Source organism: Brachyistius frenatus, unplaced genomic scaffold (assembly GCF_029030835.1).
Source record: "Brachyistius frenatus isolate BFR_SWC_R1_liver_20210118 unplaced genomic scaffold, ASM2903083v1 Contig_312, whole genome shotgun sequence".
In the NCBI taxonomy this organism is placed as follows: domain Eukaryota; kingdom Metazoa; phylum Chordata; class Actinopteri; family Embiotocidae; genus Brachyistius; species Brachyistius frenatus.
Window position 1 is genome coordinate 100,133 of NW_027210911.1, and position 15,482 is coordinate 115,614.

The 15,482-nt window shown below is 43.6% G+C and overlaps 1 protein-coding gene across 5 annotated transcripts in view; it reads left to right on the forward strand.

Moving 5' to 3' along the window:
- The window catches only part of LOC138635501 (protein bicaudal D homolog 1-like), a 50,846-nt gene that overhangs the window by 32,368 nt on the left and 2,996 nt on the right, over positions 1-15,482 (forward strand). For 4 of the 5 annotated variants that reach the window (XM_069723002.1, XM_069723003.1, XM_069723004.1 and 1 more), the window contains exons 8-11: positions 1,683-2,073; positions 2,429-2,623; positions 2,890-3,041; positions 3,604-10,110. In XM_069723002.1, the coding sequence (XP_069579103.1) occupies positions 1,683-2,073; positions 2,429-2,623; positions 2,890-3,041; positions 3,604-4,657 (1,792 nt within the window). In that variant the 3' untranslated portion in view covers positions 4,658-10,110. Of the gene's footprint in view, positions 1-1,682; positions 2,074-2,428; positions 2,624-2,889; positions 3,042-3,603; positions 10,111-12,993; positions 13,078-15,482 lie in introns of those variants that run through there. The other variant, XM_069723006.1, reaches the window with a different exon arrangement.

Here is a 15,482-nt window from a genome sequence, read left to right on the forward strand (position 1 = left end):
TCATGTTGGAGGTTTTGCTGCTAGGGTCAACAGCCTGTGTTGCACAGTGCTTGCACACAGTAACAGTCAACCCGTAACGTTCCCAACAGCAGAACAAACACTTCTGCTGGATGTCTCATTGGGTTTTTGGCAGTAAGAGCTGTTTTCTGGTGTTTTCTTACTGGACATGGTTCGTTGCCTGTTTATAATGAACTGAATAGTACAGACATGTAAGCCGTGACCAGCGAGCCAAAAACTTGAACCATTCCACTCTAAAGATAAATAAAACTTTAAAATCCTATTATATATTGTTATTACGATTCATGTCACTCAGAGCTTCTGGGCCACAAGTCTGATACAGCTATCATCACGAGAGAAGTTAGAGGTGGTCTGTTTTACATTTTCAATGTTCAGGTGCTTGCAGGGATGGCACGTTATTACTAATGGAGTCTTAAAAAGGCAGTAGGGTAAGCCTTTGATTCTCAGGAGACTTCCACACAGTTAATACGAGGTGTGATACCCGTGATAGAGCTTTCAGCGTGACTCTCTTCCACCCCTTACTATCACTCAGCTTATCACTGTGCAGCCTGCTGTTTCTGGGAAATGGCACCACCAGAGACTTCAGAGAGTTCGACAGCTTTTCCACCAGGAAGTTCCCTCAGCATGAACAGCAGCTCTACGTCGCTGCCCATGTTAACCTCCATGTCTCCAGCACTTCACCCTCATCTCGAGGTTTACCGGGTGACTCAGCTTGTGATCTGGTTGGTTCCCCTCCCAGGCCTGGCCTGATGTGGGCGCCTGTTAATCCCAATATACCAAAGATAAATGTCATGAATGTACCTGGACTGTGTACTGACTGAGTGTATCTGATTGGCCGATGCGGTGGGTGGACTGAGCTGTGGTAAAAGCTGAGCTGGGATCAGCTCTGTGCTGATCAGGGCTGTGTTTCCAGAGACCTCTTCCCTCGTAGCCGTTCTGTTTCAACACACTGGACTTACAACATGGACTTACAGAGTCCATGTTTTCATGCAGTGCTGATCATTTTGGCCTTCGTCTGCATCTTGTCTGGGACTAGTGTGCCTTTCAAATCTGAAGGAAAATAATTTAAGGGCCAAATGTGTCTTTAATTTAGAAGTACTGTCAGGACCAAAAAATACACAGAGGAACCGAAACATGATGACGACCTGCCAGACATGCTGTAGATCGTTTGTGTGTCACCAACTCCATCCCACCGAGGCATGAAGTCGACGAGACCTCTGACGCGGCGCTGTGATATCAGGCATCGAGACCTTAATGCAGATCCTTTAAGTTCTGTAAGTTCCCCCAAACTGTGTCTCTGGTTCAGGGTGTGTCCGTCCTCAGACCGCTGACTGACACCACAGGCTCTGGGATTTCGGAAATGCTCTGACCGATAATGATTTGGGTTTTCTCAAAGTTGCTCAGGTATTTACACCCTCCCATTTCCCCTGCATCTGACACACCGACTAGAATACATGACTCTTCACTTTCCACAGTGTCGTAGACGTCGACATCTTCTGTGTCCTCTGTTTAAGTTTAATGACTATTCAAACCCTGAGCTCGAACATTTCACTACTGGAATTAGTGAAGAAACCTTTTTTTAACAGGAAGAGAACGACTCAAACCAACCGACACGTTACATGTTCCACAGGTTAAAACATCTGACTCACTGTTTCTTCTTCTAGACAAGGCAGGGGCCTCAGGGGCGTTTATGCCAGTCTCAAAGCCATGTCTTCGGACAACAGCAAAGTTCTCCTCACACCGCGCCTGGCCAGGCGGCTGGCCGCTGTCACCTCGACAACCTCGACTCCCGGGGAGTCCCGGAGCCCCTCGGAGTCTCCGTCCAAAGAGCCTCTATCTGGGGACCGGGAGGGAGAGGAGAAGGAGGCGGACAGGGAGGGTCCTCAGGGGCCATCTGAGCCCGGCCTGCCGCCCAGCACACCTCCTACCCGCTCGCCCAGCATCAGTGCCTCTTCTTCATCATCGTCATCATCGTCACCCGCCCTGGATCCCGCCGGTGAGCTGCGCAGGGAGCCAATGAACATCTACAATCTCAACGCCATCATCAGGGACCAGGTAGAGCACACGGCTCACTTCCTGTCCTCCCCCCTCTTAAACTCCAATTACTCTCCTCAGTTTTTAGCAACCACAACTTTTCTCCACCTCCATCTTTCCTCCAGCTCGTCCCATTTTGTCTCTGTATTTTCTTTGTTTATGTCCTCCCTCTCCGCTCTCCTTCCCTTCATCGCTTGCTGATGGTGTGTTTGCTTTTTCAGCTGTTATTGTTCATTTTTTTTATTCACCAGCTCCTTTCTTCATCTTTTTCTCCGAAGCAACTCCAGAATAAAGCTGACCACCTTGTATCCTCTTATATTCTGGTGTCCTCACCTCCTGTCCCCTCCCCCTCCCCCTGCTTCCTCTCCTCCCCCAGGTGAAGCACCTCCAGCGGGCTGTGGACCGGTCGCTGCAGCTGTCCAGACAGAGAGCTGCAGCCCGGGAGCTGGCCCCTCTGCTGGACAAGGACAAGGAGAGCTGCCTGGAGGAGATCCTGAAACTCAAGTCTTTGCTCAGCACCAAGAGAGAGCAGATAGCCACTCTGAGGCTGGTGCTGAAGGCCAACAAACAGGTGAGGGGTCGCCATGATGAATAATGTGGCACTGTTGAAGGTATTATTGTAAGTTCAAACAAAGCGAGGTGGCTGGGGGGGTCTGGAGGTGAACACTGTCAGTGTCATGTTGAAGGAAGGGAAATCGAATTGGAAAACAAAAAACTGAATTTATGTGTGTGTGTGTGTGTGTGTGTGTGTGTGTGTGTGTGTGTGTGTGTGTGTGTGTGTGTGTGTGTGTGTGTGTGTGTGTGTGTGTGTGTGTATGTGTGTGTGTGTTCTCCCAGACGGCGGAGGTGGCTCTGTCCAACCTGAAGAGTAAGTATGAGGCAGAGAAGTCGATGGTGACCGTCACCATGATGAAGCTGAGGAACGAGCTGAAGGCCCTGAAGGAGGACGCCGCCACCTTCTCCTCTCTGAGAGCCATGTTCGCCACCAGGTCAGAGACCGAGCTGGAGCAAATAAAGTACACTAATACAATACTGTTTTCATACGAACCTGAACTGAAATGCTTGTACATTCACGTTCCCCACAACTCTACTTCTGAGCCCTCTGGCCAAAAGGTCAATCAACCATTTGAGTTATTCTATTTCTCTCTGTGTTTTCTTTCAATCCACATTAGAAATTAAGCTTTGTCACATGTTGTATTTACTTTTCATTAATACTTTGTGTCTACACTGTGAACATGAAACCAGCTAGCTTAACTTAGCACACGGGGGTAGAACAACAATGCTCGCTTGGTCTCGAGGTAACAACATCCACCTGTTTGCACCTTTAGAGCTCATTAATTAACATGTTATTCCTTGTTTGGTTAAACCTGTTAAAACTTACAATGTCCAGCACGTCAATGTGTCCAAGAAACAGACATTCAATGACAAGTACTCCTCAAAATGTCAAACTATTTATAACTTTTCATGCCTTTTTTCTTCTTGTTGATAGCTGCTCCTTTTTAACTCTGATTTGTTTCTCCTCCGACCGTCTGAAACCTCGGTGCTCTGCAGGTGTGACGAGTACATGACCCAGCTGGACGAGATGCAGAGGCAGCTGACTGCAGCCGAGGACGAGAAGAAGACTCTGAACTCCCTCCTGCGGATGGCCATCCAGCAGAAACTGGCCCTCACGCAGCGCCTGGAGGATCTGGCCTTCGATCAGGAGCAGACCCATCGCACCCGGGGGGGCCGGCTGATCCGCGCGAGGACCAGCACCCCCAAAGTAAGTTCCTTGGCCTCGGCTTCGGCCTCCAACGTAGCCCAAGGCTCCACTTCAGCTTTGCCCCCCGGCAGCCTCGCCAGTCCTCCGTCGGTCCTCCTCGATGACCCCTCCTTCCCTCTTAGCCCCTCCCTGGTCAGCGCGGCCGCTGCAGCTCTGGCCTCAGCGCTCACCTCCCCTACGTCACACATACCCCCCCGCAGTCCGTCGTCTCCATCGGTTGCCTCGCTGGCACCAGAGAACCCCCCTTCTCTGGAGGCCCCCTCCTCTCCCCTGATGCAGACGCCCCCCTCCAACCCCCTGAGGCTGGATCACTCCCATTGGACGCTGGGGGTGCGGACGTTTGTGGTCGACTCCCACAGTTTCAGTGTGAACATCTCGCCCACGCTGCCCCGTATGTCAGGCCTCTCCAGGCACTACACCCCAGACCCTCAACCCTCCTCCCCCTCCCCCTACCCCTCCTCCTCCCTCTGCCCCTCCACCTCCACCTCCACCTCCATCTCCACCACCAGACCCTCCCAGCCAGGATCCGTCCCCTCCTCCCCCTACCGCTCCCCTAGTCTGGGGCTCCGGCGCTCCACGTGGAGCCCCTCGCCCCGCCCTCGGCCCCTGTCCAACATCACGCGCTCCTCCATCCTCTCCAGTCCCTCCTCCCCCTCCCCTTACTCCTCCTCCTACTCCCCCTCTTCCTCCCTCGGTTACCCCTCTGTGTACCAGAGCTCCTCTCCCGCGTTCACCCCCTCTAGCTCCTACCTCAACTCCGGCCCCTCCACCCCCTACAGTCACTCCTCCCACTACACACCCCTCTACCCCAGATACTACAGCGCTTACCGGCCCCGAGAATGACCGCCTACTGTAAATCCTTTAAGCCTTCTGAAGGCTCCTCCACCATGCTCCTTATCGACACTAAAACCGCAACTCCCATCATCCTTCTCTTTGGTCACCTGAGAGAGTGGGGGCTCACAGAGAGGAGGACAGAGTGGTTTCCTGTTTCCCACTTCCTGTTTCCCCGTGCCTAAGCCTCGGCCAATGGGTTTTGAATGTTCAGTGACTTTGCTCAGGGATTTGACTTTAAGGAGCACAAGTGGCCCCGCCTTCCTTCCTTTCGTTCTGAGACTGCTGACGCTCCACAGGAGGACGTTCAGAGACTTTTTAATGAGCGTTTTTAGCATTAAGGTTCTTCAGGTCGAGACCACACATGCATGAAGTGATTACAGAGACATAGAGACGTTGACTGGACACTTGGCGGACACTCGTATGTTCGAATGAGGGTCATAACACATTAAATACTGTCTTCTATATTCAATGTAATATCCACACTGTGTTAATGGTAGTACGTCTCATACTGTGTACACAAAATACTATAATCCACTTACGTTTCAGCGCAAGCTTTCTTCTTTGTTCAGAAAGATTTTGGAAGTTTGAGGGTTCAGTATGATTCAAACAAACTGTCTGAAGGCAGACGTGTGTTTACCTGCATCTGATAACACGCTCAGGTCACAAGTCTGCTGTCTGAGTGAAGGGTGAGATATCATAAAAATGGAGCAAACAATTAGAGCCCGACCGATACTCATTCTTACTCATTCCGATATCAATACACTGGCTAATATTCTTTCTTCATATTCTGTATGTTGTTGATGATCATAATGTGAGTGGGAAGAACAGCCAAAACACAAACAAAAACAAAGCACACAAGAGGATGCACTCCTCCACTTTCCCACAGAACCAAAAAGAAACAACCCCTAAACACCCAAGACCTTTTATAGATCAGACCGCCAATCAGGGAGGTTCTTTGGCATTAGTGCCACTTAAACGCAAGTGGAATTCGTCAGTATTCAACCAGTGCTGCTCGGTACTCACCTCCACTTTTTTTTACAATAATATTAAGTAAATTTACCTTCTAAAGAGGCACAATCAAACATACATATTGCAAGTAAAAATGATACTCAAATAAACACCCCCTCTCTGGGAAATGACATTCCTTAAAGGGTTAGAGGTCAGGGAGTAAAACTCCTACAGAAAACCTTTATGGGCAGAAAGACTGAGACCAAACATTTCTCAAATATCACAAGTGCTGAGCTCATATAAATGTTGATCAAATAAGTGAGGAATGGTCACCTTCCTCTCTGCAGACACATCAACACATAGTCAAATAGATTACATACTGAGAATGGAGGAAGTCGACTCTGTGACAGTATTTTCTATAAACACATGACTGTTGATTCTTGTATAAAAGATATGCGATGGAGGCCGGATGTTTTACGGCTCATTGTCCACCCTGATATCAGCGCACTGAAACATTTAAATTCACCGTGGAATTTAATAATTATAAGTAACTGAAAAAAAAGACACACAAATACAGCTATTTTTAATTTATTGGAGCATCCTTTTCTGCTTCATGTTTTCATATTGGCACATATCGGCCAATATATGCCAATACTGAAATATCTATGATAGTCCGATATCGGCTGGTAAAAGCGGGCGTTTGATATCGTATCAGTCGGGCTCTTCTGACAAGACACACTCTCAGAGAATTTCTTCTCAAAGGAATTTGTGGTATCGCACTCCTTGCACATTTTGGTTTGCCCAAGCAGGTTGGACCGTTGTTTCAAAGACTTACCAAGATTTAAACACCTAAAGTCCAGCGTCCATGAGACACAAGGACTGTTTGAAGAATACTGACTCCTTTAATGTTTTAGATTTTTTTTTCAGTTTCTAATCTCACACAGACACACATCTTGTATTACTGACAGCTGAGGACGAGGAGTGACAGACTAATCGCTGGTGTCCGCTGGATGTTTTGTGTCACGGTGCACCTCGGTGTGTAGCGGCCTCCTCATAAAGGGTTGTTCCAGCCATCAGTTTGGTCCATCTCTAGCACCCCCCAGTGGTTTGCTCTTATAATAGTCATGTACTCAGCTATGCATGTTCACGTTTAGATGCTCTTATACGGCAGACTTCCTTCTCCTTCCACACAACCGTTGATCTGAATGCAGTGTAGGCTGTAAGGGAGGCCGTGACAGAGAAGACCTGATGATAAGGAGGAAGGGCCACGAGCGAGCACCCAAACATGGCATGTGAATCCCACAGTCCAGTCGTTGTACGAGGAAGCAATAAATAAATAAATTACCGCAAATGAATATATAAAAATTACTAATGGAAATCTTTGACCAACCAACATACAAGCTATTAACTGAATCTCACATAGACTGCAGCACAGTGGTCATGAAATCTGAACCGTCACGGTTGCTCTGAGCCAGCTCAAAGATAACCATGAATCTTCAAATCAATTTAAGGATTACATGCTTTATATTCTCAAAACTAATAGAATATATACCTAAATCAGGGAATGAATTCAGCAAACAGGTGATTCAAAGGAAGTGTAGTCACCTGACTTAGTATTGTTATATCCTCACGCTGACGGGGAGAAGTGGAGTGAGTCTGGTCGTTCTACTGATACACCAACAACGTAGCATCAGTAACACAGTGAGTGTTTTCAGTTAACGTGGGGCTCTTTTATGGCACTGCCCCAAACTCAGGGAGCATGACGCACCTCATTCAACCCGGAATGAGCCAACTACCGAACCAGAATGAACATTAGCATCGAGATATCATTTAGACTTTAAAGAACAGATTCCACAAATTACATTGATGGTTAGAATTAAGCGTTTAAAAGTCAAAGAAATATGATTGTTTTACGAGAGGATTGATATCAGTTTCCTCAGTTACAGACATGGAGCTGGACTTTGGACTACGTAGAACACAAACAGGAAGTGGAGGGAACTGCTAGTCTGTATGCTGCATTCAGGGAATGTTGGAAGAACAGAAAGAATGAATGCTGGCATATTATTCGATGTGGGAGCGTTCCAGGATGAAGCTAATTGGCTGTTATTATTTCTAATTTTTGTCGTTTTTATTTAAAAAGTGCATCACATCCAAACTGTTCATACCTCAGTTTTGAATTTGTTGAAGCTGAATTTATTTTGGATTTCACTGAGATGTCAACCCAATTTCACAGCAAAGCGTGAAATAGACACGCCCGTCCACTACAGCAAAACGTGAGATAGCAACGATTTGGCCTCTCTGGACATGACAGTTTCATGTTTTGCAAACATGAAACTTACACGCACGTAAAAGTAACGGAACAAAGGTTCATGTGACCACGTACAAAGGACATTTGTTTGGCAGTATCAGGAGGCAGGATAGGTGGCCTGGTGGCATGAATCAGAAATGTGGGAGGCAGATTTTAGAAACCAGGAGATGAAACCGTTGTTCTTGAGTTGTTTTTTGTTTCCCAGCCATATTGTTTTTGTTGTAACCCCAACCATGGTCTTTTTCCTAAAAGTTTCATTTTCCTGTAAATCAATCAATCAAACGTGAAAGTGTCACACCTAGACAGACTGGCTATATCACGTTTTGCTGTAGTGGTCCAGCATGTCTGTTTCATGTTTTGCAATGATAGCAGGTTGGAGATGTAGTTGCCAGTGATGGTAGCTGGCGGCCATTTTGCCTTCAGTTTGTTGACACTTTTCTTCAGCTCATCCTGTTAAGTGGGAGACAGTAACTGTTAGAAATTCCTGATATCTCTGATTGAGCATTAGACATTGAATGGTTTTCCCTCCAGTGCTCCCTGTAGTTGCAGTCTGTGGGATACGTGGTCAGTTACCTGACGAGTCTCCAGTATTTCCACCTCTTAGTGGTGGAGTCACAGCTCATGTTGACCTTCTCATTTGACCTGAGTTATTCCAACTTATTTCTTAAAATGTTTGATGTACTTTAAACCATCGTTGGAAGTCCTCGTTCTGCACACGTGATGCCGCTCTCCTGTTTCTGTGTGTGCCTTACAGTACCTACTACACACAGTACACACTGTAGCCTGATAACACACACCTGCTCTGGCTGATTGTTTTTGCCACACAAACCTTTTTGTTCTGGTGATTTTTTTAATTTATTTTTTCATGTACCTCGGGCTAAAATGCTGTTTTTTTAAAAATATATATTTGTCTTTGGCTTTGATTACTGAGGGATGGACAATGCTTTGTCAGATAATACTTATAATTGTTGGTTGATATTTTTTGTCTGGGTGCTGTCCACAATACAGACTTGGAAAATACTTAATCATGTCCTCTTCAACATGTCTCCTCTGTACACTTTTCTTTTTTTCTTCTTTCCATCAGTGGGACTTTTCTGTCTTTCCCTGTTTCATTCATTCAGACCATCACTATCAGACTGTTTATTACTGTAAATGGAAACACACACACACACACACACACACACACACACACACACACACACACACACACACACACACACACACACACACACACACACACACACACACACACACACACACACACACACACACACACACACACACACACACTCTTGACTACAAAACAAGTTGTTCAACATGCAGCATGGGGCAAAAACTCATTTGACAGGCACCACTATTTTCCAGACTTCTGATTGGCTGCTTTGAAAGCCGTTTCAGTGATTGGCCCACATCTTGTCTGTGTTTTTCTACCTTAAACCACTGAAGTTCTACGTCTGCTTGACTTGAATGAAGTGAATAGAATTTGAGAAGATGTCTTTATGACATGTCAATGAACTCTTTATGCTACATTTAAATTTGAGAATATGAACATAAAATATTTCAGGCAGCTCATTGTTGCACTAGATAATCGTTTATATATTACCGTCCACCCGGGTCTTTACTGCACAGTCAGCACCCGAGCTGATCCATTTTTTTAAAGCCTGACTTGATGTGCATTTTGAATCAGATAAATGTACTTTAACTCCCCTAATGTGACAACACCAATGTTTTACTTCTTCAAACAATTTAATGCAGATTACAAGCTGCTAGACATTATGTGAAGAAAGCTGTTTAGTTTCAGATTTTTGAAGGAGCTTTTCTTTCCCCTCAGCTACTGGTGTCCATTTATTTTTCAGATTAACAAGCAGTCACTGTAAACTTCCCAAACGACATGTAATGTTTCTGCATCTCTGTCTCTGAGAGCTTTCAGTCCATAATTAGTTAACAGGTTAATTTGGCCATGACTGACTGAGCACTCCTCAACAGCAGTATCCTTATTGGTGCAACGAGTGGCCAGAGGCTATATTACAGCAATTTAAGTGAACTAATGGGTAGTATACAATCTTTGTAACACATCTGTCCCAGTCAGAGGAAATATTTTTTTCATACCTTCATACCTAACAGGTCACTAAGTGCACCAGGTGGTGAGTTCACATTTGTAACTTTCTTCCTTTTCAGTTGTATTGTTGTGCAGTAATACAGACCACTTCAACATAGAAGTGAAATGAAATATATTGGCTGCTTGGGAAACAGGAAGAACTAATGAATAATTACCATGTATATTCCCTTAAGACCAGGTATATTATTATCAGGTACAACCTTATAGGTATATTTCCTACTTGTGTGTTGGCCGAGGGTAAAGACGGAAACCATTGTGATCTCCTCTCTGTGATTCCCTCCACTCCATTAAACAGACACACAAACACACACACACACCAACCAACCAACCAAACAATGAGCCTATGCAAATATTTCAGTCAGGTGAATTTGAACCAATAAAAGATGACAAGAAGTCTGTCAAATGTTGTTTTCTGCCCCATGGTACACCTAGTGTTGTGTAAAGTTTCAAATCATTTGCTGTTTCAGAGTATTGTCTGTGGGATTTCTCTCAGCAGGGACTGCAAAGAAAACTATTTTAGATTTTTCCCTGCTGTAGAAATGTAAATTACAACGTGCTGAAGGACCTTTAACCGCTTTGAAAGCTCCTGGACATTAGTTGTTGGGGAATTATGGTGGAAAAGCACCCAGAAATTGAAAGTGACTTTAGTGGGCAACTGAAGTCAAACGATAACTGGTAAAACTGAAAAATGTTTGTTTATGACTTCTGGCAGTTCCTCTTCCCTGGTTCAGGACCACAACAGTCACATGTCTTGGGGGAACTGAAGTCAATAATGTTTTTAAAGGCAGCTACATGAAATAGATAACCAATAAACCTTTAGACATCAAGATTGTAAACCCCTCACAGTGGGGAACCAAATGTGGTCACAGGACTTTATGGCTTTGGGCCCTCTAAAGCAGGGGTGTCAAACTCACTTTAGTTCAGGGGCCACATACTGCCCACTTTCATCTCAAGTGGGCCAGACCAGTAAAATCATAGCATAATAACGCATACATAACGACAATATTTCTCTATGTTTAAATCATTGGTGAAGGTTTTTGGATGATAAACCCTATTTTAAAAGTCTTTTTACAATAAACTAGAAACATAAAGAGCAAAAACTCAGACATCAGCCCACTGTTTATCTGCCTGGGCTCTCCTCTGCAGATTTAACGGGTCACAAAGCGAGCAGCAGCTTCTCCCTCCGGAGCAGAAGTCGCATTTACGCTGTTTCTGAAGCAATTACTGGATCGATTAAAAAAAAAATTAAAAAAAAAATCACAAAACGTTTGTACTCATAAACCTCCATATTCTCATAGAAATGCAATGTATGTCTTTCTGTAATTTTCACACTTAGCAAAGTCATCCGGCGGGCCGAGCCGGACCCCCTGGCGGGCTGGATCCGGCCTGCGGGCCGTATGTTTGACACCTCTGCTCTAAAGGTTGGTCTGTCAGTGGAAGGAACTGAAGCTGTCATTGCTCAAAAAGTGCTATTCATTGCTTAAATATTGTTTGTGACAGTTGTAGAGGGATTTTTGGACACGAGTGCATCGTTCCCCACAAGCTCAAGACCTTTGCTGGTTGACCTGAGGCACATTATGGCATATGGCTGTAACAATACGGTCAAACGGTGCAGGTCTTCTAGACAGAAGGGATTACAGCTGAAATGTGGGATAAATGAGTCTGAGTAGATATAATGGATAAGGCGGAGTGCTGCTGTGGTTAATAGGAGCATGGCTGGACTAACAAAAATATGTTGTTTAGCCCCTACTCGCCCCCCATATGTCAGATTTCCCCAAGAAATTGCCAACTATCAATCACTTTAAAGCATAATCCCAATTGGCAACAATTTTATTTTAGAGCAAAATGATGATTTACATGATAGTTAACACAACAATTTTTAGGACAGATTTTTTTGTCAGACAAAATAAGACATTTGGAGGATAAAAATGTATATTTTTCACTATTTTCTGTATTACACTACACAGCAAAAGAATTATGAAGGTAAAAAAAAGAATAATTGTCTCTATAATGAAAGTCATCGTTGGTTTCAACCACAAGGTTGGGTACACCTCCCATGTTGTCATACTACAACCTTGTATTTAGCACAGGAACACAAATTTACAAAAACTATACAACAAATGAATTCAATATAGACAAAAAAAACAACAACTGAGGTCTGAAAACATGCACTATAGTGGTGCAAATTTCCCCAAAATTTACAACTAATCAGATACAGAGAAATTATATGAAATTATGGAGTTAAATCGGGATTCTCTGCCAGGTTAATTATGCTATTTTGATACCTTTTAAATGGCCTTCTCTGTCTTCAGTCTAAATTTACATAACCGGAGAAGTGATCTTGTGGCTCCACCCCTTTCATTTAAAGTTATTTCCATGAAATGTCTGTCTAACCCAAACTCGAGTCTGTTGTGCCTGTAGCACTTTGCAATACTGTGTGTACCGCCCAACACTGAGTCCCATTTTATTTTTGGTGTTCATGCTGCCAGTGCTCGCATACTGCAAGCAGCATCTCTGAGCTAACGCCACAGCTTTTAAACACACAGACTGTTAAATGTCATACCACTGAATGTTTCCAATGCCTGTTTGCTTTCTGATCACTTTATATGCACGTGTACATACCAAGTATTTTAAAGCTTTAACTGTACAGTGTTGTGTTAATATATTGTAAATATCTATGAATCAATACTATCTGTGACGTATTTTGTCCGATCTTCCACACTCAATATTTATTTCCACATTTTCCATTTGCAGTTAAAAGTTCAGCTTCATACATTGTACCACAAAAGTTTCAAAATAACTTAATCTCACGTTCCCTCATGCTAAATGTAACCCGACCTTAACCTTACTGATGTGGGTAAGTGTTGAGCTCTTGACTTTATTATTATTTTAAGGGTTTAAGTCTGAAATATTTACATTGTACTGTATGTATGTGTTGTGTGTCCATCTAACAGTGTCAGTCTCTTGCAGATCGTCAGTAGCCTTCTGCCACAGTGCCGTTCCTCGTACCCCCCCCACAGCTGAGGCTTTGGGCCTCCTCAGCTCTGATTACAGGTAACAGCATCCTTACACTCACACCAACTCCAGCTCTCCAAAATCAACCCCATTATCTCACAAGTATTTCTCTAATTATATACCACATTCGTTCAAGAATGAAACACATTGTGTTGTGAGTCTGAGGGCATGTTGAATGCTTCTCAAAAAGCAAACATCTAAAGCCAAAACATCCCTAATGGAGGGTGTCTGTCTTTTTCCAATAAAAAGACACATTGCCTGCAGGTTGTGCCGTGCTCATTCTCAACCTGGTACTGTAGCATTGTTGTGCTTTTCTGATTAACATCAGTGTCACTGACTCATTGTTAATTGTTTGATGAGGCGGAAGTCCATTTTGCTTGAGTTTCCCACTCTGGCCTCGTGGAACGGGACCAGGAAACTCGTTGTACTTCAAAACCATCTAATGCCAGCATATTAGCATGCTGGCTTTCAAGCACCATTGTGCCAAAATGCCATCTCACGGAGCGTTTGGCAGTGTTGGAACTGACCTCTCTATGAAATTGTGTTAAAAGGCCCTCCTACCTGACCCATGAGCCATGTAAACCATCTGTATCATGGAAAATGGACATCCCAACTGGCTGCCCCAGATTTCTTATTATAAACAAATGCAAAAAATAAAAACAAATATATAATACTATTTGTATTACAACCCCATTTTCAAATGAGTTTAGATGCTGTGTAAAATGTAAGTTAAAAAACAGAATGTGATGATTTAAATAACATGTGAACTCATGTTTACTTAAAAATAGACCAAAGACAACATATTAAATGTTGAGTCAGAAATGTCATTGTTTCTTGGAAAATATCTGCTCATTTAAAATTTGATGTCAGCAACATGTCTCTATAAAGTTGTTCCAGGATCATGTTCACCACTGAGCTGCAGCAACTCTTCTTTTAACAACACTCTGGAAACCTTTGGGAACTGAGGAGACCAGTTTCTGGAGTTTTGAAAGTGAAATGTGGTCCCATTCTTGCCTGATAGAGGATTCCAGCTGCTCAACAGTTCAGGGTCTCCTTTGTTGTATTGTTCATGTCCTGATGCTCCAGATGTTTTCAATGATTGACAGGTCTGGACTGCAGGAGGCCAGTTTATCAGCGGACTCTTCTACTAGAGAACCATGCTGTTGGAATACGTGCAGAATGTGGTTGGACGTTGTTCTGCTGAAGTAAACAAGACCTTCCCTGAAAGAGACGTTGTCTGGATGGCAGCATATGTTGCTCCAAAACCTGAATATATCATTCAGCATTAATGCTTCCTTCCAGATGTTCAAGCTACCCATGCCATGTGCACTAATGCACCCTTATACTATCTGGGATGCTGGCTTTTGAACTGTGCGCTGATAACAAGCTAGGTGGTCCCTCTCCTCTTTCGCACAGGGGATGTTGTGTCCATGATTTCCCAAAAAGTTTTGGTTGAGACCACAGGACAGTTTTCCACTTCACCTCAGTCCATTTTAAATGAGCTCGGTACCCAAGAAGACATATTTGGATCATGTTTATATCTGGTTTCTTCTTTGCAATGGAAACATTTTTCTTTTGCTTTCTTTTGCTTTTGCTTTTCTTTTGCTCAGAGTTTTAACCTGCATTTGTGGACGCAGCGATGAACTGTGTTCACAGACGATGGTTTTCACAAGTGTTCCTGAGCCCATGCAGTGATTTCCACTCCAGAATAGTGTGTTTTTAATGCAGTGCTGCCTGAGGGCCCGAAGATCACCACCATCCAATATTGGTTTCCAGCCTTGTCCCTTGTGTTCAGAGATTTCTCCAGATTCTCGGAATCTTTTAATGATATTATGAACCGTAGACGATGATGCCCCAAGTGTTTTGCAATTTTATGTTGTGGAACATTATTCTTACATTTTTGTGTTATTTGCCCACAGTCTTTTGTTGACTCTGTCCTAACTTTTTTTTATTAAAAGTGTGGCTGGCGTCAAATTTAAAATGAACATATATTTTTGTATTGAAAAATAACATTTCTTTGGTTTTTAATTAAATATGGGTTTATATAATTTTCAAATCCTCACATTCTGGTTTTATTTTCATTTTACACAGCGTCCCGACATTTTTTTTTTAAAAGGGTTTGTATACTGCATTCTTATTATTTAATGTAAGATATACATCCATATTACCCAGCATTCCCAGATAATTAACATTCAAGATTCAATATTTAATCAATAATCATTTAAAGTCCAGAATTGTACTTAAACCTTGACTGAGAGACCAGATTACCATTGTCTTGTTTTAATTATGTTGCACCTTTGAGGAGGGCCATCACAATGTCTGCACTGGTTCCCACAGATGTTGCGGATAAGTGCGAGTTTAACTTTATGCGCGTACATATGAAACCATGTTCATTCAAAACAAGGTTAACTGTTGTGGCGTTTATCAAATGTAATAAATTCATG